General features: G+C 37.6%; 1 protein-coding gene across 4 annotated transcripts in view; it reads right to left on the bottom strand.

Annotated features, from left to right (window-relative positions):
- The window catches only part of SPATA17 (spermatogenesis associated 17), a 244,010-nt gene that overhangs the window by 118,086 nt on the left and 98,710 nt on the right, over window positions 1-27,214 (bottom strand). For all 4 annotated transcript variants that reach the window (XM_027564452.1, XM_027564451.1, XM_027564450.1 and 1 more), the window contains one exon: window positions 19,548-19,671. In XM_027564452.1, coding sequence (XP_027420253.1) covers window positions 19,548-19,671 — 124 coding nt within the window. The remainder of the gene's footprint in view (window positions 1-19,547; window positions 19,672-27,214) is intronic.

The following is a 27,214-nucleotide window of genomic DNA, read 5'->3' as shown; positions in this document are numbered from 1 at the left end:
AATAAAGTAAATGGCAACAGGATCATACTTATCAGTAATTACCTTAAACGTAAATGGGTTGAATGCCCCAACCAAAAGACAAAGACTGGCTGAATGGATACAAAAACAAGACCCCTACATATGTTGTCTACAAGAGACACACCTCAAAACAGGGGACACATACAGACTGAAAGTGAAGGGCTGGAAAAAGATTTTCCATGCAAATAGGGACCAAAAGAAAGCAGGAGTAGCAATACTTATATCAGATAAAATAGACTTTAAAACAAAGGCTGTGAAAAGAGACAAAGATGGTCACTACATAATGATCAAAGGATCAATCCAAGAAGAGATATAACAATTGTAAATATATATGCACCCAACATAGGAGCACTGCAATATGTAAGACAAATGCTAACAAGTATGAAAGGAGAAATTAATAATAACACAATAGTAGTGGGAGATACCACTCCCACTCACACTATGGATACCCCACTCACACCTATGGATAGATCAACTAAACAGAAAATTAACAAGGAAACACAAACTTTAAATGATACAATAGACCAGTTAGACCTAATTGATATCTATAGGACATTTCATCCCAAAACAATGAATTTCACCTTTTGCTCAAGCGCACATGGAACCTTCTCCAGGATAGATCACATCCTGGGCCATAAATCTAGCCTTGGTAAATTAAAAAAAAAAACAGAAATCATTCCAAGCATCTTTTCTGACCACAATGCAGTAAGATTAGATCTCAATTACAGGAGAAAAACTATTAAAAATTCCAACATATGGAGGCTGAACAACACGCTGCTGAATAACCAACAAATCACAGAAGAAATCAAAAAAGAAATCAAAATTTGCATAGAAACGAATGCAAATGAAAACACAACAACCCAAAACCTGTGGGACACTGTAAAAGCAGTCCTAAGGGGAAAGTTCATAGCAATACAAGCATACCTCAAGAAACAAGAAAAAAGTCAAATAAAAACCTAACTCTACACCTAAAGCAACTAGAAAAGGAAGAAATGAAGAACCCCAGGGATAGTAGAAGGAAAGAAATCTTAAAAATTAGAGCAGAAATAAATGCAAAAGAAACAAAGGAGACCATAGCAAAAATCAACAAAGCCCAAAGCTGGTTCTTTGAAAGGATAAATAAAATTGACAAACCATTAGCCAGACTCATCAAGAAACAAAGGGAGAAAAATCAAATCAATAAAATTATAATGAAAATGGAGAGATCACAACAGACAACTCAGAAATGCAAAGGATCGTAAGAGACTACTATCAGCAATTATATGCCATTAAAATGGACAACATAGAAGAAATGGACAAATTCTTAGAAAAGTACAACTTTCCAAAACTGGACCAGGAAGAAATAGAAAATCTTAACAGACCTATCAGAAGCACAGAAATTGAAACTGTAATCAAAAATCTTCCAGCAAACAAAAGCCCAGGTCCAGACGGCTTCACAGCTGAATTCTACCAAAAATTTAGAGAAGAGCTAACACCTATCCTGCTCAAACTCTTCCAGAAAATTGCAGAGGAAGGTAAACTTCCAAACTCATTCTATGAGGCCACCATCACCCTAATACCAAAACCTGACAAAGATCCCACAAAAAAAGAAAACTGCAGGCCAATATCACTGATGAACATAGATGCAAAAATCCTTAACAAAATTCTAGCAATCAGAATCCAACAACACATTAAAAAGATCATACACCATGACCAAGTGGGCTTTATCCCAGGGATGCAAGGATTCTTCAATATCAGCAAATCAATCAGTGTAATATACCACATTAACAAACTGAAAAATAAAAACCATATGATTATCTCAACAGATGCAGAGAAAGCCTTTGACAAAATTCAACATCCATTTATGATAAGAACTCTCCAGAAAGCAGGAATAGAAGGAACATACCTCAACCTAATAAAAGCTATATATGACAAACCCACAGCAAACATTATCCTCAATGGTGAAAAATTGAAAGCATTTCCTCTAAAGTCAGGAACAAGACAAGGGTGCCCACTTTCACCATTACTATTCAACATAGTTTTGGAAGTTTTGGCCACAGCAATCAGAGCAGAAAAAGAAATAAAAGGAATCCAAATTGGAAAAGAGGAAGTAAAACTCTCACTGTTTGCAGATGACATGATCCTCTACATAGAAAACCCTAAAGACTCCACCAGAAAATTACTAGAACTAATCAATGACTATAGTAAAGTTGCAGGATATAAAATCAACACACAGAAATCCCTTGCATTCCTATACACTAATAATGAGAAAACAGAAAGAGAAATTAAGGAAACAATTCCATTCACCATTGCAACAGAAAAAATAAAATACTTAGGAATATATCTACCTAAAGAAACTAAAGACCTATATATAGAAAACTGTAAAACACTGGTGAAAGAAATCAAAGAGGACACTAATAGATGGAGAAATATACCATGTTCATGGATTGGAAGAATCAATATAGTGAAAATGAGTATACTAGCCAAAGCAATTTATAGATTCAACACAATCCCTATCAAGCTACCAACGGTATTCTTCACAGAGCTAGAACAAATAATTTCACAATTTGTATGGAAATACAAAAAACCTCGAATAGCCAAAGCGATCTTGAGAAAGAAGAATGGAACTGGAGGAATCAACCTACCTGACTTCAGGGTCTACTACAAAGCCACAGTTATCAAGACAATATGGTACTGGCACAAAGACAGAAATATAGATCAATGGAACAAAATAGAAAGCCCAGAGATAAATCCACACACATATGGACACCTTGTCTTTGACAAAGGAGGCAAGAATATACAATGGATTAAAGACAATCTCTTTAACAAGTGGTGCTGGGAAATCTGGTCAACCACTTGTAAAAGAATGAAACTAGACCACTTTCTAACACGATACACAAAAATAAACTCAAAATGGATTAAAGATCTAAACGTAAGACCAGAAACTATAAAACTCCTAGAGGAGAACATAGGCAAAACACTCTCTGACATACATCACAGCAGGATCCTCTATGACTCACCTCCCAGAATATTGGAAATAAAAGCAAAAATAAACAAATGGGACCTAATTAAACTTAAAAGCTTCTGCACATCAAAGGAAACTATTAGCAAGGTGAAAAGGCAGGCTTCAGAATGGGAGAAAATAATAGCAAATGAAGCAACTGACAAACAACTAATCTCAAAAATATACAAGCAACTCCTACAGCTCAATTCCAGAAAAATAAATGACCCAATCAAAAAATGGGCCAAAGAACTAAATAGACATTTCTCCAAAGAAGACATACAGATGGCTAACAAACACATGAAAAGATGCTCAACATCACTCATTATCAGAGAAATGCAAATCAAAACCACTATGAGGTACCATTTCACGCCAGTCAGAATGGCTGCGATCCAAAAGTCTACAAGCAATAAATGCTGGAGAAGGTGTGGAGAAAAGGGAACCCTCTTACACTGTTGGTGGGAATGCAAACTAGTACAGCCACTATGGAGAACAGTGTGGAGATTCCTTAAAAAACTGGAAACAGAACTGCCTTATGATCCAGCAATCCCACTGCTGGGCATACACACTGAGGAAACCAGAAGGGAAAGAGACATGTGTACCCCAATGTTCATCGCAGCACTGTTTATAATAGCCAGGACATGGAAGCAACCTAGATGTCCATCAGCAGATGAATGGATAAGAAAGCTGTGGTACATATACACAATGGAGTATTACTCAGCCATTAAAGAGAAAACATTTGCATCAGTTCTAATGAGGTGGATGAAACTGGAGCCTATTATACAGAGTGAAGTAAGCCAGAAAGAAAAACACCAATACAGTATACTAACACATATATATGGAATTTAGAAAGATGGTAACAATAACCCTGTGTATGAGACAGCAAAAGAGACACTGATGTATAGAACAGTCTTATGGACTCTGTGGGAGAGGGAGAGGGTGGGAAGATTTGGGAGAATGGCATTGAAACGTGTATAATATCATGTATGAAACAAGTTGCCAGTCCAGGTTTGATGCACGATACTGGATGCTTGGGGCTGGTGCACTGGGACGACCCAGAGGGATGGTATGGGGAGGGAGGAGGGAGGAGGGTTCAGGATGGGGAACAAATGTATACCTGTGGAGGATTCATTTCGATATTTGGCAAAACTAATACAATATTAAAGTTTAAAAATAAAATAAAATTAAAAAAAGAAACATAATGAAAGAAACATTACTAGTCAGATCGACAGTGAGGTGTCAAAGACATTTGTGTTCTTAGAGCTATCTCTTGATCGCAAATAATATGATCACAAAACAATGTGTAACTCCATGTAGAATAGGATTTCTATTGTTTCAGAATTTCAGCTGATGCCTCAGAGATGAAAATACTTAATAGACAAGTACCCAGCCTGACTCTTCTCTTGCCTTAACAAAGCACACACATTGCCTAAAAGCTACCCAGAAGAAGAAGGCAAAGTGCCCCTTGCCTTCTTGTGAGAGGATCTGGCATCTTAGACTTGTGCCTTCTACCTCCTGGTGTTTAAAGGAATTGAGTAGCTAATGATGCTGAATATGTTGTCTACCATTGTTGTTGTGTTTGAGACCCCATGGACTATAGCCTGCCAGGATCCTCTGTCCATGGGATTTCCTAGGCAAGAATATCGGAATGGGTTGCATTTCCATCTTCAGGAGAACTTCCCAACCCAGGAATTGAACCTGCATGTCTTGCATTGGCAGGCAGATTCTTTACCACCGAGCCACCAGGGAAGCCCATGTTGTCTACTAGATACCGTCAAATAAACAGAACTTCAAAGATATGATTTCAGCCATCATCCAGGAAAATGTTCTTAAAATAGGACCTTTCTCAGCTGCCTTCAAACTATAACATAAAGAGAAAGTGTGGTTTTGAAGGCAGCCAGATCTGAGTTTGAAATTCATCTCCATGCCATCTAGTTGTAAAACCTGGTTTGATTTGGGACATGGCACCCCACTCCAGTACTCTTGCCTGGAAAATCCCATGGATGGAGGAGCCTGGTAGGCTGCAGTCCATGGGGTCGCTAGAGTCGGACACGACTGAGCGACTTCACTTTCACTTTTCACTTTCATGCATTGGAGAAGGAAATGGCAACCCACTCCAGTGTTCTTGCCTGGAGAATCCCAGGGATGGGGGAGCCTGGTGGGCTGCCGTCTATGGGGTCACACAGAGTCGGACACGACTGAAGAGACTTAGCAGCAGCAGCAGCAGCAATATAAAAATAAAAATCAGTTACTAAAAATTTTTACAGCTTTCAGAATAATTATTTTTAATACAGTTTTTTAATGCAAAGAAGAACTAGTGAATAACTGAGATGGAGATAAAAGTTTCCTTTCTTATTTTGAATCTGAAATTATTATAAATCAGAATTAGGACATGTATATAAGCCATTAATTTATTAGTCAATCGACATTACTTATGAACCTTAAGTTCAACTTACGAACTTTGGTATTGGGGATGTTAAAACAACACAATTGCTCTCTTTTTTAAGTTCACCTACTTTAGGCCAAAGTAGATGTAACCATAACATCAGTGGTAAATGTTATATTAAAACACAGAGAGGGGAAAAAAGGAACAACTCTGCCTTGAAAGGTTAGGGAAAGCTCAACAATAATTCTGACATTATTTCAATAATAGTTGACAGAGAAGTTGCTTTTGGTATGGCTATATAATTAAGAATGCAAGCAAAATAAATAGAATCATTTTAGTGAAGTGAGTTCAAGAGTAATACAGATGATCATAAGGCAACTTATGAACATAAAGCGTAAATACAAATAATTAATAGGAGTACAACAAAATTATATTATCTTAATGACCACAGGACTGGAAAAGGTCAGTTTTCATTTCAATCCCAAAGAAAGGCAATACCAGAGAATGTGCAAACTACTGCACAATTGCACTCATCTCACACGCTAGTAAAGTCATGCTCAAAATTCTCCAAGCCAGGCAGGTGTCAGCAATACGTGAAACATGAACTTCCAGATGTTCAAGCTGGTTTTAGAAAAGGCAGAGGAAACAGAGATCAAATTGCCAACATCCGCTGGATCATCCAAAAAGCAAGAGAGTTCCAGAAAAACATCTATTTCTGCTTTATTGACTATGCCAAAGCCTTTGACTGTGTGGATCACAATAAACTGTGGAAAATTCTGAAAGAGATGGGAATACCAGATCACCTGACCTGCCTCTTGAGAAATCTATATGTAGGTCAGGAAGCAACAGTTAGAACTGGACATGGAACAACAGACTGGTTCTAAATAGGAAAAAGAGTACATCAAGGCTATATATTGTCACCCTGTTTATTTAACTTATATGCAGAGTACATCATGAGAAATGCTGGGCTGGAAGAAGCACAAGCTGGAATCAAGACTGCCAGGAGAAATATCAATAATCTCAGATATGCAGATGATACCACCCTTATGGCAGAAAGTGAAGAGGAACTAAAAAGCCTCTTGATGAAAGTGAAAGAGGAGAGTGAAAAAGTTGGCTTAAAACTCAACATTCAGAAAACGAAGATCATGGCATCTGGTCCCATCACTTCATGGCAAATAGATGGGGAAACAGTGGAAACAGTGTCAGACTTTACTTTTTGGGGCTCCAAAACCACTGCAGATGGTGACATGAAATTAAAAGACGCTTACTCCTTGGAAGGAAAGTTATGACCAACCCAGATAGCATATTATAAAGCAGAGACATTACTTTGTCAACAAAGGTCCATCTAGTCAAGGCTATGGTTTTTCCAGTGGTCATGTATATATATGAGAGTTGGACTATAAAGAAAGTTCAGCGCCAAAGAGTTGATGCTTTTGAGCTGTGGTGTTGGAGAAGACTCTTGAGAATCCCTTGGACTGCAAGGAGATCCAACCAGTCCACCCTAAAGGAAATCAGTCCTGGGTGTTCATTGGAAGGACTGATGTTGAAGCTGAAGCTCCAATATTTTGGCCACCTGATACGAAGAGTTGACTCATTTAAAAAGACCCTGATGTTGGGAAAGATTGAAGGCAGGAAAGAGAAGGGGATGACCGAGGATGAGATGGTTGGATAGCATCACCGACTATCTACCGGAGTTTGGGTAAACTCCAGGAGTTGGTGACAGACAGGGAGGCCTGGCGTGCTGCAGTTCATGGGGTCGCAAAGAGTAGGACATGACTGAGTGACTGAACTGACTGAGCTGCATGATCACAGTTTATTTCAAATTGATATTAGAACTGAAATTCGCCTGCAATGCCTGAGATCTGGGTTCGATCCCTGGATTGGGAAGATCCCCTGGAGGAGGGCATGGCAACCCACTCCAGTATTCTTGCCTGGAGAATCCCCATGGACAGAGAAGCCTTGTGGGCTACTGTCCATGAGGTCGCAAACAGTCAGACACACCTGAGCGACTACGCACAGCACATATATGGTTTAATTCAAAAGTAAATGGAAAAATAAATCCCAATAAATTTAAGAAAAAAATTAAAATTCAACTCATTAGAGAGACAAACTAATAAACATCTTGAAAACATAACTTTTCTCAAAACTAAGAAAGATTATATCATTTTGGCAAATCTTTCAGTATAATAATAGCTAATTAAGACATGCAGTTTATTTATTTTAGGTCCCAAGGATAGTCACAGATTAAGATTTAAAGATAAATTCTTCCCTTTTCCTCCTTTCTCCACACCTTCCTTCCATTTTCTCATCCTTAATTTTCTTTCTGTTGTGATACTGTGTGGATAACATAACTCACTTTTTGACTGAAATACTTCCAACTGTCAAGACTTACAGTAGATAGAAATAGTAATTGACAAGACTATTGGTTACACAGGAAACTTGCCACTTTATACTAAAATTCTCAAAATCATGCTCTACACATCAAAATGAAACATTTTACATACATTGAAAATTAAAAGAATGCAATTCCTCTTTGTTTTTTTGTGACTATAATAAAAACATAAAATACTGAGAACACTTTCTGTGTCATTTAAAATATTTATCTAATTTATTCTGCATAGAATCTTAAGGTCATAGATAATTTCTTGTGTGGGACTATGCATGCTATGCTCAGTTGCTTCAGTCCTGTCTGACTGTTTGTGACCCCATGGACTGTAGCTTGCCAGGCTCCTCTGTCCATGGGATTTCCCAGTCAAGAATACTGGAGTGGGTTGCCATTTCCTTCTCCAGGGGATCTTCCCAACCCAGGGTTTGAACCCCTATCTCCTGTGTCTCCCACACTGCAGGAGGATTCTTTACCCCTGAGCCACCAGGGAATATTGGACTATACCTTAACTTAAACTCAAAAGTTAACAAATACTCATGTTCTTAAAAGTGATCTTGACCACATTAGCTACATTAGACAATGATTGAGTATCTTAACCATTGACTTAGTTAAAAGTTCATTTTAAGGAAACATTTGAAAGTATAATTTCTCTCCCTATGTTCCTACTTTTAATACAAAGTGTGTTTGATTATGGGCTTCCCTGGTGGCTCAGAGGTTAAAGCGTCTGCCTGCAATGTGGGAGACCTGGGTTCGATCCCTGTGTTTGATTATTGGATATAAAGGGTGGGGAAAGAGGTATGGAGGAAGAGTAAAGGAGAAAAGAGAAGGGAAGAAAGGAGATGAATTTTACCAAAGCCTGAGATTTTAAAATTTGGCCACCAGGTACTCAGTTGAAAGATTTCTGAAGTTTTCCAATCCAGAAGAGGGAATTAAATAGGGAGAGCAGGGCTTATCTATATATAGTTATTCTTCTGGTCTTGCAGAAGAGCTAGGATGAATCATGAGCTAACAAATTCCACTTCTGCACTGTGTATCAGTTATAACAGCATCTAACTTAGAACTGGTCTTAATCTAAAGTATCTATGAAAGTGAAGTGAAAGTCTACTACTAAGTTGCATCTGAATCTGTAATCCCATGGACTGCAGTCCGCCAGACTCCTCTATCCATGGGATTTCCCAGGCAAGAATACTGGAATGGGTTGCCACTTCCTACTCTAGGGGATCTTACCTACCCAGGGATCAAACTCGTGTCTTCTGCTTGGCAGGCAGATTTCTATTACTGAGCCACCAGGAAAGCCCATAAAGTATTTATGAAGTATCCTAAAAACAGAAAAGTAATCAAAATAAGAGGAATAATCTTCAAATCTACAATGTATTACAGACCCAATTATTTCATCAGATCTAGTTAAAGCAATGGTATTAATTTCCTTGGATTTCTAGATTTTGGGTTCATTATATTATTAATAAAACTAGTGATATCAAAAGGAATCACCCCAAACTCAGTCTTATCTAATCAATGAAGAAATGGATAGGACTGATTGAAATTAACTTACCAGCAACATTAACTGTATGCAAAACCAATAGAAATAAGTACATAGTAGTTAGCTGTAATTATTTTCCATAAAAGATTTATATACAATGCAATTTAAACTCTGGTGTGCTGGAGACAAGGATAAGTGGAAGAACATTTTACACTGAGGTAGGAAATGGGAATTAACTTTTGTGACACATTTTGTCCTAATTCTTTCTTGACTTGAATTGTCTATTAAAACTGTATTGGATACCATTTCTAAGTAAAAAACAGACACACATATATGTACATGTTATATATAGTTATCTATAGTATATATCTATCCATGCATATAAAATTACTGGAAGAACATAAACCAAATTTTTAACAGTGGTTATCTTTGGGGATGGTATACTATGAACAAATTTATTCTTCTGCTTTTATCCTTGTATTACCAGGTTTTGGTACTGAATATATTTTAAGATTGTGATTAGAGAATAGTCCCAATAAACATTAGTTAAATGTTATTTTTTAAAAAAAACAGTATTGAAAATTGTATATGAGTCTGAATTTGTATGTTTGTATACATACATATTGGTCCTCTCAATATGTATATATATAGCTCAGTTGGTAAATCATCTGCCTGCAATGCAGGAGACCCGGGTTCGATTCCTGGGTCTGAATATCCCCTGGAGAAGGAGATGGCAATCCACTCCAGTATTCTTGCCTGGAGAATCCCATGGACAGAGGAGCCTGGTGGGCTACAGTCCCCGGGATCACAGGAGTTGGACATGATTTAGCGACTAAACCACCAAATCACCAAACATATATATCCATATAAATACATAAGATACATATGTATATAGTTTATTTTTTAATATCTAATGAGAACTCTCTCTATTCCATAACCCAATACATTAAAAACTTACCAACGTACTAGATGGAAGTAAATGGACTCTGAGTTTATAAAATAAAATGTAAAAGAAATAAGAGAGATCCAAAGAAAATCAGGCGCTTAAATTTTAAAGACAGGACTAAAATAATACAATTTATTTAAAGGTCTGGATGCTAGATTGGCTATCTGATTAAGCAGATGATTATTTAAAGCACATTAAAATAAAAGTTAAATCTTATGTGAGCAAGATTAACCAGAGCAGCAGGGTTTGCACACAGTACAAAAATGAAGTCCAACCACAGGTGAAATAAGAGTGAAATTGATGAGCATAACCTTCGGGGCCCTCCTTTATGGTAGGCCCTCTCCAAGACAAAGGGAGGGACCCTGGCAATGTGCTCACATGGTTGTGTTTTTGGCAAAATTTGAAAAAAATAAAACAATCAGTTAATTCCACTGATTCTCTATATTCTGCCTTATCCTTTATCTGCCTGGGTTGGGTGGCATGAGAGTGGCTGTGGACATGTTCGGGATCAAGCTAGAAAGAAGGCACTCATATATTTAAGTTTAGTTGGATATATTTGCATATATTGGAGAAGGAAATGGCAATCCACTCCAGTATTATTGCCTGGAGAAGTCCAAGGACAGAGGTGCCTGGCAGGCTACATTCCATAGGGTTGCAAAGAGTTGGACACAACTGACTAACACTTTCACTTTCATATATTTAAGTTTAGTTGGATATATTTACATATATATTTGTGGATCATTTTTTTTCTGGTACTTTCAAGTATACTTAAAATTTGTTAGTGATCCCAACATAGGAATAACTTTCAGGAATGTTCCTGCAACTCACTGTGCAGACTCACCAGGCATCACAAATAAAGACGCAGATCTAGAGACTGCAATGCAACACAAACTCCCTAAGGTGTGTGGCCCTGGAAGTATGTGGGTAGTGGACAAGAAACAGGGTTTGAAAAGGGGTATAAACTGCCAGAAACTGGACCATGGAAAATCATTCTAAAATTCACATGTGTGATAAATGGAGAATTTGATTCTCATCATTTACCTTACAAATGGAAGTTCTCCCTTTTCAAAACTGAGCTCAATAATGCAGCATGAGCAAATAGAAATACATCATTTAACTTGTTTTGTAGTAATAAGAAATTTAGGTCAACATTCCTAGAGAAAAGAGTGAATAAAATTTTCCTTCTCACCCTAGAAAATATAACAAAATTACTGTCAAAAGAAGCAATGAAAGAGTATGAGGCCAAAATACAGAGAACACATATTATAGAGCAGTCAGGCAGTTAATAAAACTACTGTTCTGTTTTGAGATTTTGAATTCTGGTATTGTACACATTCGGAGAAGGCAATGGCACCACACTCCAGTACTCTTGCCTGGAAAATCCCATGGACGGAGGAGCCTGGTAGGTGGCAGTTCGTGGGGTTACACAGAGTTGGACAGGACTGAGTGACTTCACTTTCACTTTTCACTTTCATGCATTGGAGAAGGACATGGCAACCCACTCCAGTGTTCTTGCCTGGAGAATCCCAGGGACGGGGGAGCCTGGTGGGCTGCTGTCTATGGGGTCGCACAGAGTCGGACACGACTGCAGTGACTTAGCAGCAGCATTGTACACATTAACACCTGAAATGTGTACGAAATGATTTTTGCTCACTAAAAAAGGATTCCTCTTCTTGTATTTGTAACGGTACACTATCTTTTTTTGCATCTGTAACTATTACTTTTATTTTAACTTACATATACTATTGGCCCTGAAGAAGTTTTCATACAAACCCAAGGATTTCCTTAAATGAAACACTGTTTGCACTCCCTGGTACTTTCCCTGCAGTTACACACACCATTCACCTTCAGAGACACAACAAACCCATGTATCACAGAAAACATAGGAAAATAGAGACCCATCATCTAAAAACTCATGCTGCTCCAGAGATGTGGCTGTCGTCAACAAGGAAGTACCTCATGAAATTGTATGAAGTGAAATGAAAGTGTCAGTCACTTAGTTGTATCCCATTATTTGTGACCCCACGGACCATAGCCCGCCAGGCTCCTCTGTCCGTGGAATTCTCCAGGCAAGAATACTGGAGCGGGTTGCCATTTCCTCCTCCAGGGGATCTTCCCAACCCAGGGATCAAATTCAGGTCTCCTGCATTGCAGGAAGATTCTTTACCATTTGAGCCATACTATCTTCTTAAACGTCAACCCCCAAATTGTATAAGCTTCAAGCCCCACAACACATAAATCCGCCCCAGTTCACATGTACAGGAGAGATTTATAGGATATTTGCTAAAAAGAAAAAAAAAATCTTTTAAAATACAGTATATTGAAAAGAAAAAAATATAAATAATAAAAGTAGCTAGGCACTTTTCTACTTAAGAAGTCTTTAATTTTATTTTTGCTTCTATCCATATTTTTGCCTGTTTCTTAGATGTGGGTGGTTTGATAACGGCAAGGAGACAAGAGTGGAAAAGGGACTCATTTTGGGGACACAACAAGATATTTTCTTTCACTACTTCATCTGTCTCTTCAAAGAGTTCTGATAATGGATAATTTTATCCCTTTCATATATTACAGGATAATAAAAACTATAATGTTAAAGAGGAAGGAAATAAAATGTAAAAGTTAATAGCTAATTCATTCTTCATGGTAGTTCAGTCCTTGGCCTTTTCTGAACAGAGACTGCCAATAGTAACAAATTACATGATGATTTTGTGATGTGGACAGTTCACTTGGCACCAAGAACAAATGACCAAACTTCAAGACCTGCCTCTTAAACTGCAAATCCAAAGATCGTAGGTCAAATCTTTATTCACTACATAATCTTCCCGAAAGAACGTATCTGCCAAGTGTCCAGGGAAAAATGAATACCAAACAATGGCATTTTAGTCACCAGCAAGATAACTGCTACTTTATAGAATATTGTGAGGATAAACAGAATAAAAGTGCTTTGTGCTACTCACAGGAAGTCACCATAGAAATGTACACGATGTTCTGGCTTGCTTTACCCTTTCATATGCAGGACCCAGTTTTTCTCTATCTTTGTACATGAACTCACTTAGAATCAGTTTCTTATAGACTAAGCCATTTCAGAGAGAGGGTTAAAAAGAGAGTGCAATGAACTGTGGGTAACTCAAGGAGCAGTACATAATCAGAATGCTGGTGTTTTCAAGAAGGATCACTGGATGGTCATAAACCTAGAGAGAGAGGAGAGAGACAGAGATAGAGATCAACCTAGAAAGTGGGAATGAACAAAATTAATGTTTTGAAGTGAAAGAATTGGTTTTATAAGGATCAAGAGGCCTAAAATGAGCCCAAGAGAATTTCTTACAGGGGTATGTTTTAATATCACCCTTGAGTTTCCCAATCATTGCTGTGGTACACCTTTGTCTAAGGACAATGCCTTATGAGATGACTCCCCAAAGGCACTTTCCAAACACATCATGTATGTGAAGACACATCACACACACACACGTACACAGAGGCAGGTGCACACGGAAACACAGCAATTCATCTGTTATTTCATCACTCAAATTAAAAGCAAGGAATCATATAAAAAAAGGGCGGGGACGGGAGTTGCTCAGTCCTGTCTGACTCTTTGCGACCCCATGGACTATACAGTCCATGGAATTCTACAGGCCAGAATACTGGAGTGGGTAACCATTCGCTTCTTCAGAGGATCTTCCCAATCCAGGGAGTGAACCCAGGTCTCCCACCCTGCGGCAGATTTTTTACCGTCTGAGCAACCAGGGAAGCAACACATATTAAATATTTAATATATGTAAGGCATAGATCTTCCCACTTATGATACTGGAAACATAGAGTTGAAAGCAATAAATGATTTGGAGGCTTTACTACATTTCTTAATTTATGCATTCTTTCATCTTCTAAGATTTGTCTTATAAAGATGCTGTACATATCAACAGACTACCACTTAATTTCTGGCATATCAAATTTAATTTTTTAAATGAAGATATTTTCCTTCTGTATACAAATAAGATTCCATGCAATTTTAAAGGCAAAGTAGCTGAAACCATTTATTTCTCTAAAAATATAGTAATTAAAAGTAAAGTTTTGTCAATATTAATTAGAGTATGGTGTCTTTTTAAAGGATCATAAATAACTGAAAGTCATTCTCTCAGTATTGATAAGATAATTTTAACTGCCCATTAAAGGAAAAACATTAAAAATCTATTATACACCAATGACATGAAAGATATTTCCACAAAACATGTATTTAATTAAGTATATAATTTTAATTAAGCATATATATTTTTCATTCTAGTTCTAATTTGAATATGTATAAACTATTAAATTCCATAACTAAAATAAAATGTGGAAAAAGTGAGTGTCAGTGACTCAGTCATGTCTCACTCTTTGTGATGCCATGGAGTGTGTAGCCCACCAGGCTCCTTTGTCCATTGAATTTTCCCGGCAAGAATACTGGAGTGGGGAGCCATTCTCTTCTCCAGGGTGTCTTCCAACCCAGGGATTGAACCCAGGTCTCCTGCATTGCAGGCAGATTCTTTACCATCTGAGCCACCAGGGAAGCCCCAAATAAAATATGCCTACTTTTAATATACTGAGTTGTAAATATATTTTGTATTTATTTATCCTTTGATTGGCATATTAAATTTTTAAAAAGGGTAATATTTTCAGGAAACTATTTCAGGAAAGTAATATAATCAGGAAACTATTAATGTCTATAATTTTATATAATAATCTATATTTCTAAATATTAAATTTTCTGAATAGACCTTGAGTTTTACTTTTGTATCTGTAACTTTGCTCACCTCCAGGGAGATCCTTAAAAATCTGGCAACACTCAGAGGCAGTATCTTATAATGACTCCAACAATAGTCCTTTGCATATATCTACCAGTAGGTGGAGCAGACAACATAATTTATTACCCAAGAACAAGGACAAGGGAATGAAAATCTGTTTATTTGGAATAAAACAAATTTGCAAAGGAGGTTTTCTTCAAAGGAAATATGTCCTATATGTGTTAGATTTAGTTTGACTGGTTACTGAATCAAAATAAATAACTTTATTAAATAATCAATCTTTGCAGAAAGATAAATTAAATTTACAAATGTAAGCAGTGTTTGCATTTTACTTACTCAAATCAACTAAAATTAGCTTTCTTTTCATAAAACTTTTACAGAGACAGAGATTTTTTGATGTGTTCATTTAATAAGGGCACTAAATCCAATCCTGTGTTACAAGTGATGAGGTGCATAACAAACAGTATTTTCTGGGAAATATAATTGACTAATCTTATTATGTCTGTAGCAACAAATTAACCTTATTACTACTAGTAAATGGTGATTGATTATTTATGCAAATAAGTTACCATGTTCAGTTTTCTCATTGAAATAAACATATACAAAAGGTGCTTTAGTATGACTTGAACTTTTTAATTAATAAAACCCTGAGGGGTCTATTAATTCACTCATTGTAATATTAGTTATTTACCTGAGTAATTCCTATTAGTGTTAATACATTTGCTTGCATAAAGATGCGATAATTATTACCATTAAAAATCAGTAATAGATTTTGGAACTATTTTAAGATGTATATTAGATTTGTACTAGAACTATGCTTAAAACTGACTTTAAAACTATGCTGGCAGTATGAGTACATCAGTATATCAGCATAATTATCTTAAAATTAATACATTAAGTAACACATGACTTCATTTATTATCTATATCAGATCAGATCAGATCAGATTAGTCGCTCAGTCGTGTCCGACTCTTTGCGACCCCATGAATCACAGCACGCCAGGCCTCCCTGTCCATCACCAACTCCCGGAGTTCACCCAGACTCACGTCCATCAAGTCAGTGATGCCATCCAGCCATCTCATCCTCTGTCGTCCCCTTCTCCTCCTGCCCCCAATCCCTCCCAGCATCAGAGTCTTTTCCAATGAGTCAACTCTTCGCATGAGGTGGCCAAAGTACTGGAGTTTCAGCTTTAGCATCATTCCTTCCAAAGAAATCCCAGGGTTGACCTCCTTCAGAATGGACTGGTTGGATCTCCTTGCAGTCCAAGGGACTCTCAAGAGTCTTCTCCAACACCACCGTTTAAAAGCATCAATTCTTCGGCACTCAGCCTTCTTCACAGTCCAACTCTCACATCCATACACAACCACAGGAAAAACCATGGCCTTGACAAGACGGACCTTTGTTGGCAAAGTAATGTCTCTGCTTTTGAATATGCTATCTAGGTTGGTCATAACTTTCCTTCCAAGGAGTAAGCGTCTTTTAATTTCATGGCTGCAGTCACCATCCGCAGTGATTTTGGAGCCCAGAAAAATAAAATCTGACACTGTTTCCACTGTTTCCCCATCTATTTCCCATGAAGTTACTTGTGATCAAATATTAAAGGTCAGTATGACAAAATATATTAACTTGGAAGATACAAATGAAAATTCCTGACATGTTTACAATATTCCTGTCTTAGGGAGGTGATTTAAAAACATCGTTTCCCTGTATTGCCCTCAGGTCGGTGAAGCCAGGTATGAAATGTAGAGGTAGGCGGCATCATTATGAAGACTTCTAACTAATTTTCTTTAATAATTAAAGGAAAGCAAAGAAGGGAAATGAGAAAATGAGAGGTTCCAATAGCTAAAACAAATAGAAGAAAGTCAAAGTGTAGAGTCTTAGTTTATCCTTGACAGCTCAAATTCTAAAAATACAATTGTTATCATTTACTGAATGTTCTCTGAGGGCCTGGAAACATTTTAAACATATTAAATTTAATCCTCATGATGTTTTTAAGGTGCACAGTGAAACAGGCTCAGACAATTTTAGGTAATATCCCAATGATTCTTCTCTGAGGCTATGGTGCAGTAGAGAGTGTGGGCATTTATATCAGACAAAGCTGAGCTGGCAGCCAAGCTCTCACTTAGGGTAAGAATCATTTCATTGGATGCCAGGAAGTTCTGGGGACAAGTGATCACTAAACTGAAGTTTATATACACAGATATTACTAGCAGTCAGCATGGGCTAAACAAGGAGAAAAATGGGATACCGCATTGTTGGCTTGTATTGTTAACACAAACACAATAGTCATTTGCTTGAAAATTTATAAAGGTCCATGAGTCAAGTTACCTAGTTGAGTTTGTGAAATGATTTGTTAAACCAGGCACTTAATTTAAAACTGAAAAGAAATCAAAATACTTTAAAAAATAACATGTATAAAATATCTACCATATTCTCTGACACATGGTAAGCACTCCATGGATATATGCTACTGTATTATTTTTATTAGTAAAACCGCTAAGCCATTATGGTCTTTCCAATTTATTACATTATATACCCAATGACTAAACAACTCTGGATAAAACAGAAGTAACAGATGCTTCAGTTAAATCCCACTTCATCATTTTTAAAATTGCTTTCTCTATCACACTACAAATCATAAGTATAAACCACACAGAAAGTTTATAAGTATAAAGGGAGTTCAAAATTTTCAAAAGAAAAAAACTGTCACCAAGAATGAGTACTAAGTTTAAAGAATTACAGGATTATATTTATAGCTACGCTTAGTCTCAACAAAATTGAAATTACCATTAGTAATTAACATTTGAAAAAAAAAGTTTTGCTAAAAAGATTTGGAATTCTGTATCTTTAAAATGTAGCCCACTAATCACACAACTAAAATGTTTACAGTGCTATGGATTTTATAATAAAAATTGAAAACACTTTTACTTTTTAGTTTTCAAATTATCTTTAAATTAGTACCTGGGTATTTAGAGTGGAAAGACCTCAGTTTGAACACCAGAGCTTTTACTACTAATTTTGTGTCTATGGCCAGTCACAAAGTTATCTGAATTTCAGTTTCCTTGCCTGTTAAATGAAGACAATTCAGCTATCCAAATTAAAGTACTTATTAAGATAGTAATCATTACTGAAAGTATTGTTATTTAGACTACCAAATAGAAGCCAGAGGTACAAGAGACCTGTGTTCCAAATGTACACAGCCAGCCCAGTATTTACTATGATTTTGACCTTAGATACCTCTAAGGAAGACATTCAGTCTTAGATTCACTCTCTCCCACTGGGATTGGACTGGCTTTCCTGTCTGAAGAGATTTGCGTGTGCAACTCAGCGAGAACCCTAAAATTGGGCTTGAAGTCTAGGAGAAAGAATAAAACCCAAGAAATTGCTACTTTCCAGCCTCAGGCTCCCATTGTGCTTCCCTATGGCTCAGCAGGGAGAAGGCAATGGCACCCCACTCCAGTACACTTGCCTGGAAAATCCCACGGACGGAGGAGCCTGGTAGGCTGCAGTCCATGGGATCGCTAAGAGTAGGACACTACTGAGTGACTTCCCTTTCACTTTTCACTTTCATGCATTGGGAGAGGAAATCGCAACCCACTCCAGTGTTCTTGCCTAGAGAATCCCAGGGACAGGGGAGCCTGGTCGGCTGCTGTCTATGGGGTCGCACAGAGTCGGACACGACTGAAGCGACTTAGCAGCAGCAGCAGCAGCAGCAGCAGCAGCATGGCTCAGCAGTAAAGAATTCGCCTGCAGTGCAGGAGATGTAGGAGACTTGGATTTGATCCCTATCAGGAAGATGCCCAGGAGAAGGAAATGGCAACCCACTCCACTATTCTGGCCTGAAAAATCCCATGGATAGAGGAACCTGGTAGGTTACGGTCCCTGGGGTTGCAAAAGAGTCAGATATGACTGAATGAGCACAGCTTCAAGCTCAAGTAACAAAACACTTCAACCCCTAAATTCATGCTTTTTTAAACAACAACAACAACAATCTTATTCTTTGTGAGCAAAACATTCTACATGCAGTGTATATTTTCTTAGTAACCATGAGATCTGAGGCACTGAAACCTACCCACGTATCAGAAAAGAAACATCTTACTATTCCAAATTCCACATGTACATCTCTATACGAAGATGCAACTGCTCACGCAGTTTGGTTAAAAGCTATACCTGAAAACTTGCATCAGAATTTAGAAAGGATGGTTTTAATCTCAACATTCGCTCAGTTCACAGAGACAACATGAAAGCGACCTCAACTTAATAACTTCTTAGTTCCTGATCAATTCACAACACAACCATGAGCCACTCAGTCTGGATTTGGAAACGGATGTTATGCCCTTGGTGGTGAACTTGGACCTTTCTACCAGCCTGGCCCAGCTGCCTCCACGAAGCTGCTGTCACGGGGCAGCCGGGGTGCCTGCGTGCACCTATAGAGCAGCACAGAATTGAACTTGAAGTAGTGTCTTTGCGGTATCTTTTCAACAAGTCATGTCCCATTCAGCCTGCTAGTTTATCTCTGTCAGGCCGGGGGCCCCAGTGGTTTCCGTGAGCTGTCAGGGACAGGTAGACCAACCTGCTTTGTGCTGAGGAGATAATGCATCTTTCGAGCCTGGTAATCTCTTTCTTTCTCCTCCCTTTCGAGGTCTGCCTTCTTCTCTTCCCTTTCTTTCATCTCTGCAAACTCCTCCAGGGCCTCCCTGCAGCGAAAGATTGCGGTTATTTGTGATACGAAAGATACGCTAACCTTTTAATTCTTTCACTGATGAGAATCAAGTCAGTTTTTGAGGGGCAACCTTCCTCCACATTCATCAAAATCAGTGGAGTAATCGATCTTACCAGCACATTCTAGGTGAATCTTTGCAATCCTTAAAAAGCATTTAAGTGATCTTTCAGTGGTGAAATTCTGAAAGTCAAATATCTACATATTATAATCAGTAGCTAAAGGACTATATTAAATGCAAAGTAAGTTAATTATCATTTTCCTTGGCTGAAGATTAACCATTTTAGACTTAATAAAACATCTGATTTCCTTTAAATTTGGTATTTACAAAGCTGTAGTTGTTTATTTTACACACTTATGGGCTAATTTTAAAAATATGATAGCGTTTTTCGCATATATATGGAATTTAGAAAGATGATAACAATAACCCTGTGTACGAGACAGCAAAAGTGACGCTGATGTATGGAACAGTCTTATGGACTCTGTGGGAGAGGGAGAGGGTGGGAAGTTTTGGGAGAATGGCATTGAAACATGTAAAATATCATGTATGAAACGAGATGCCAGTCCAGGTTCAATGCACAATACTGGATGCTTGGGGCTAGTGCACTGGTACGACCCAGAGGGATGGTATGGGGAGGGAGGAGGGAGGAGGGTTCAGGATGGGGAGCACATGTATACCTGTGATGGATTCATTTTGATATTTGGCAAAACTAATACAATTATGTAAAGTTTAAAAATAAAATAAAATTTAAAAAAATAAATTAAAAAAAATATGATAGCGTTTTAAACATATACTTAATTCAGTCTAAATTTACTTCAGTTAAACAGTTCAAATATTACCAACAATAGTACATGTACTATCTTGTCTTTGAAAGGCTGACATTTTATTCATTTATATCAATAATTAGAATAAAAGTCAAACTGTGTACATAAAAGTTCACAGCATTCTAAGTGTAACAAATCCCATTAAAATAATGAAACTTTTCATCATTTATATATGTGTATCTAAGAAATTTAAACACAAAATTAGCTCTTAAAATATACTACGTGAAAAATACCTACTAAATAGAATAATAATATCAAACTATGGGAGAATAATCCTTTCTTTTTCAAAGAACAAGTTTAACCACTCACATTAAAATAATGTTTTGAAATTGTACTTTATTATTTTTTTTAAATATGTAACATACTGTCTAGTTCTATAAGTAAAATTTTAAGTAAATCTTCTAGGCACATGCCTCAAAGATAGCAGGGAAAGTAGAGAGGAGAATTCCAAAAACTAAAGAAAAAAAAAAGAGTCCCATTCCTACTGTCATGACCAGAAATATTTTTGTTGCAACGTTCTGTTAAAGTCTACTAATACAATACTTCATACAAGGTTACTTATGAAACACACTGACGTTTAAAAATCACCATGCCCTGCTATTGCAGCAGAGCCATTTTTTCCAACATAAGATTAAATTGCAAAATAAATGAATTACTTGGAGTGGCATGGCCCTCATTTTGCCACCCTTCTCTTGAAAATTGCTTATTAATATGAAAAAAGGAGTCAGAAAATAGCCTGTTTTACTTTATGCATAGTATTTTGGGGGCTTCTGTACCCACAGAGCAGCGCTGGCTGCACATTTAGATTGTGCTGGCAAGCTGGTACAATGACCTTTCTGACCTGCATCTCAAGGCTATTATTAATCGCTAAGTAACCTGGTAAAGCCAAACAAATTTGTTTCCATTGAAAGGATCTCTATCTGTGTCTGAGAATTTGTTCTGTACCAAACAAACCTCATTAACTGTGTCCATTTTTGACAAAGAACCAGGAGTTAGAGGGATTGGTGACCTTTCTTTGTCCTTAGGTACACATTTCAAGGCAGTTACATATGAATAACTGAGAATTTTTACCAGGAAAAATAGCAATCAGGTGTTACATAAAAAAATGAGCACATCATTAATTTTCATCTTTACTCTTGATATTATGTAAAAAATAAATATCTCTTCTATAATTCCTCTTATAAGTCTTTAAGAGAATTTAAAATAGCCAATGAACTGCCACTCTTAGGATAATTACTCAAATACGCATGATCCAATTTTATGTTACCCCAAAGATAAGCACAGCAATATTCTGAATGATCACAAAAATTAAAAAAACACATCTATAAAGAAGTTTGTGTAAGTAATTTAATGAATATGAAGAGATCTAACATAAGAAAAAAAAAAGGCCCAATAAAATTGAACACATACACAAACAGGTAAGGTACAAAGAAGTAAATAGGACTTGGATACAAAATCAGCAGTGGAAATTATTTAAAGAAGTAAAAACAGTTCATCTTCAGGATATGGAAACATAAAACAATCTGTGTGTACTCAAGAAGCTTGACAAGGAGAGTTAAAACTGACAGGAATGTAAGAGAATGTTAGTTTCCAGTATATAAGCACAGAGTAAATCCAGAAGGAACTGGAAAACCCTACAAAAAAACCCAAGAAATTTGAAAAATCCTAGAAAAAGTAATTGAGGGTAATCTCAAATCACAAAATTAATTAATTTAATAAATTCATACAATTACCTAAAAAAATCAATCTTATGCTGATTTATTGCTCTACTTGAACAAGTACAGTCGTATTGAACACCTCCATTATATTCATGTTAAATAGTCTTTGTTAAATAACTAAGTAGGAAGAGCTGAATAAATTATTTATCCTTGATATACAGGTTTTTTGTTATAGCAATAGAGAAGATATGGCTCAGTGTAAAGGATGCAATAGAAAATTATGATCCTATTAAAGATTAAAAGCTGGAAACCACTGTAACTAGGGTTCCTACAAAAATATAAAATTCACCTATTTTTTCAGTCCAGCAGTTTTTAAAATACTTTTTAAACAATTACAAATTTTTCCAAATAGCTTCAGACTGTTATGAATATGTTTTTACATTTCAGGTATATAGTCTAATTTCTATCTGAAAAAAAATCCTGTGATATATATGGGATAGGTATAACTAATTGCCCTGTTGTTCAAATATGGAAATACGTAAAGAGATGAAATGAGCCAATCTGAATCACAAATCAGTTAATGGCAGAAATGGAATTAGAATGCCTAGATTTGCAGAGCCTCTAACCTTATATTTGATTGTAGTCGTCCTAATACAAGAAATACTATACAGGAGATATTTTTATTGAATGAACCACACATTTTCTTTCATCTTATGATCTTGTGTACTACTGTTTAGTTAATGAAACTTGGATAAGTCCCGAGACTTTCTGCACCAGTTTTTATATGTACAAACATTTTGAGATATTTGTAAAAATAAAGGCAAAAATTACTGAAACTATCTAAAGCTTTACATATTTGAACACATTTTGCTAATGATATCTATAATGATAATAAAATATTTACATAGTCTAACATGATAATAATAATAAGAATAGTAATAGCCATTTGGAAGCAATATAGCAGAGCAGTTAACCAACACAGACTCTGAAATGACACCTGGTTATAAAATTTCTCCCGGGCTACTTACTAGCTGTTTAATCTTTGAGCCTTAATATCCTCATCTGTAAAATGCAAATATATTATCAGTCTCAGGATCTTCTCCATCAAGCTATTGTGATGATGAAATTGATTAATCTCTGTTAAAGTGCTCAAAGTAACGACTAGCACACAGTAAGGTGTTACATTAGAGATTGTTTCCTGTAATCGGGGTACTAGGCTACTTGCTTTATCTACTCCATTGAATAGGAATCTTTTATGCTTTTTAAAATCTCCTCAGTGAGCTCCTCCTTTCTCTTTCCACACTAGTGTGCACCTTATGGATAAAATTCCGTGAGGCGGAGCACAGAGTCTGGCTTCCTACAAGGCTGGAAGCATGGGACAAACCTTGAACAGTGGCAAGTGAGGGACAGAGAAGATTCACGCAGAGAATTTTCTCCCTTTTTTCTGCCTTACATGTACTGCTTTAAGAGGTCTCCTGGCAAACTGGGAGAAATCCTGTATGGCTAAAAACAGCAGGCACACCGCTGTGCTGGGTTGAGTCACTCCGGGATGTGATAGGAAGCAGGGTCTGGGATGAAGGAGTCATCCTGTGGTGTTCCCTTCGGTCCTCACTCAAGGATCAAAGCACCCAACACAGCTGCCCTGAGTGTTAGTAGCAGACAGCTTGAACTAAATACATTCCACTGGAAAAAACAGCTACCCCGTCCCAGGTTTTGCCACCCTCTACCCCAGCTTGCACCCAATAGCTGGTGACGGAAGGAATACAGAGGCCTCTGTGTCTATCTGGCACTACACTCAAGGCCCATCTGAATCCCAGAGCTTCCTGATACTGATGGAGACTTCTGATGCAGGTCAGCTTCTCCCTCTGCTTTCCTCTTCTACTCCTTTCAAAATGTTGTTCCCCAAATGCCCCCCAACAACACTCATGAGCCAAATTACTGTCTCACAGTCTGTTTCTGAGACACAGAAACACTCTTTCTCTTATACTCTTACACTCTTTCTAAGACACCTCACTCTCCCTTTTTCTCACCCTCACTGCCCTAGACTAGGACCACCCAAATAAAGGATCGGTAGTTTAATCCTTGACTTACATTTTGTTTCCAAGAGCTTCCTGGCTAAGACATCTGTGTGTTCATTCAGTTGTGATCGACTCTTTTTTTAACCCCATGGACTGTACACCACCAGGCTCCTCTGTCCATGGAATTTTCCAGGAAAGCATACTAGAGTGGGTTGCCATTTCCTCCTCCAGGGGATCTTCCCGACCCAAGGATCAAACCTGAGTCTCTTGCGTCTACTGTATTGACAGGTGGATTCTTTACCACTGAGCCCCCTGGGAAGCCCTTTAAGATATCTACATACCTCATTTAATCCTTCCACAGTCCTGTGGGGCAGATATCACTCCTCCCATTTTATAGATCAGGAAAGGAGATTCACAGAGATGAGATCTATGCCCACACGCTCAAACTAGAAAGTGGCAGAGTCAGAATTTGAATCTAGGTCTGAGCAAAATCCACATCTTTAAGCACAATACTATATTCATATCATACATTTTGCCCAATCCAATATTTTACTTAGATATCAATAAACTTTTTTTTCTGAGATGGTAACTTTGATGGTAGCAAAAAAATCCATATTAGTTTTCCAAAGTCCACAAAAGGGAAAAGCTGATCTGTTTTGAAAAAGTTTAAATTAATTGCAACTCTTCTTCATCATCAGATGATAGCATTAATAACTGGGGAGTTAACCCTGAATATTCACTGGAAGGACTGATGCTAAAGCTGAAGTTTCAATACTTTGGTCACCTGATGGGAAGAGCTGACTCATTGGAAAAGACCCTGATGCTGGGAAAGATTGAAGACAGGAGGAGAAGGAGCAACAGAATGAGATGGTTGGGTGGCATCACCGGCTCAATGGATATGAGTTTGAGCAAACTCCAGAAGTTAGTGAAGGACAGGGAAGCCTGGCGTGCTGTAGTCACGGAGTCCCAAAGAGTTGGACACAACTTCGCAACTGAACAGCAACAAAGTGACAATGGAATACACAAACTTTTGCATTTGCAGCCACACATGTCCTCTCTTCTTAACATACATTGTCCACTTGCCATTCTTTGAGTGTGTAAAGAATGCTAACGTACATCATTGTTGTTCTTTAGCTGCTAATTTGTATCCGACCTTTTGGCGACCCTTTGACTATTGCCCACTGGCAAGGATACTGGAGTGGTTGCCATTTCCTTCTTCAGGGGATCTTCCCGACCCAGGGATCAAATTCGCATCTCATGCGTTGGCAGGTGAATTCTTTACCACTGAGCCACAAGGGAAGCCCAATGTACATCATACTGGTGTACAAAAAAAGACTGAAACTGAAAAGATGCTTAAGAGCTAATCAGCACAACACAACTAACAGACCAAAAAAACCACAAGGCCTTTTGGGAACAGCCCTGCTTAACTCTCCATCTCACTTCACACCACATTCTCCTGCCACTCCTATGCCTTAGTCACCGTGGCCTTATTTATTTCCCAGCAAACAATTTACCCAATGGCCCTCATTTCATTTCCTAGCAAACAATTTACCTCCGGACTTTCACTTATAAAATTCTATTTTCTGCTTTGAACTCCCTTTACAGCAAGCTGAATTTTCTCCCATTGTTGTTCTCACTCATAGTACCATAATTTAGTTTTTTCCTCTGCAGAATTTAACATTTTTAATTATGTCTTCATGGATAAATTTGCTTATTATCTTTGATCTGAAGATAAGCCAGAGTATTTGCTTATTTAATGTACCTCACCCACTAGACTGCAAATTTTCTAAAGACTATGTCTGTTTTGTCCATGTCTATTTGAATGAATAAATAAATAGATTTTACAAAGATAGTCTTAGACAGTAGACCCATTACGCTGGATATAATTAATATTGTAAAGAATTTACCCTATTGTCTTCACATAAGTATGGAAGTTGTCATCGTATGAATGATGATTGAAACCTAAGAGAAGTGATTACAAAAACAAGTACATGAGCCGGCTCAATTCTGAGCCCAAATGAAGCTTCCTGAAGGTTAGGGTTAAGATGTACTCATTGATGTGCCCCTCCCAAAATAGCTGGCCTAATATCTAGTATAAATTAGGTGAGTCTCCTTTTTATTTATTTCTCAGCTGACTACTAGTACATTTCATCACTTCTGATGGTTTAATTAGAAGAGGGAAGAAACCACAATGACAAAGCCTCTCTTAGGGAGGGGAGGGGAGAACCTGGACTCTGGCTCTTTGCCAAAGACGGTGGATGGTTCTCAGGATGTGATTCCCTGAACAGCAGCATTGACTTCACCTGGGGACCTCTAGCAATGCACACTCTCAAGCTCCAGCCCAGACTGATTCAGTCAGAAATTCTGGAGGGTAGGACCGTGAGTCGATCTCTTGCCCGTTAAAGTCTGAGAAGCACGAGTGTACAGTGAGGACAATGTAAGCTCTGTTAGAATGTAAGACAGTTTGATTCTACTCATGAAGACATCATGAAGAGATACCATTATATTCAGTTAATGATCTTAATATGAGTATCACCATATTAGCTAAAGCACTATGAAGTACTACAAGGGGGACGGGATATATATATCACAGTTCAGTTCAGTTCAGTTCAGTTCAGTCCAGTCTCTCAGTCGTGTCCAGCTCTTTGTGACCCCATGAATTGCAGCACGCCAGGCCTCCCTGTCCATCACCAACTCCTGGAGTTTACTCAAACTCATGTCCATCGAGTCGGTGATGCCATCCAGCCATCTCATTCTCTGTTGTCCCCTTCTCCTCCTGCCCCCAATCCTTCCCAGCACCAGAGTCTTTTCCAATGAGTCAACTCTTCACATGAGATGGCCAAAGTATTGGAGTTTCAGCCTAACCATCAGTCCTTCCAATGAACACCCAAGACTGGTTTCCTTTAGGATGGACTGGTTGGACCTCCTTGCAGTCCAAGGGACTCTCAAAGAGTCTTCTCCAACACCACAGTTCAAAAGCATCAATTCTTCGGTGCTAGGGATGGGACCAGATGCCATG

This window comes from Bos indicus x Bos taurus, chromosome 16 (assembly GCF_003369695.1).
Source record: "Bos indicus x Bos taurus breed Angus x Brahman F1 hybrid chromosome 16, Bos_hybrid_MaternalHap_v2.0, whole genome shotgun sequence".
Taxonomy (NCBI): Eukaryota; Metazoa; Chordata; class Mammalia; order Artiodactyla; family Bovidae; genus Bos; species Bos indicus x Bos taurus.
Note: the sequence above shows the minus strand (reverse complement) of the source record. Positions and strands in the feature narration are given on the sequence as shown.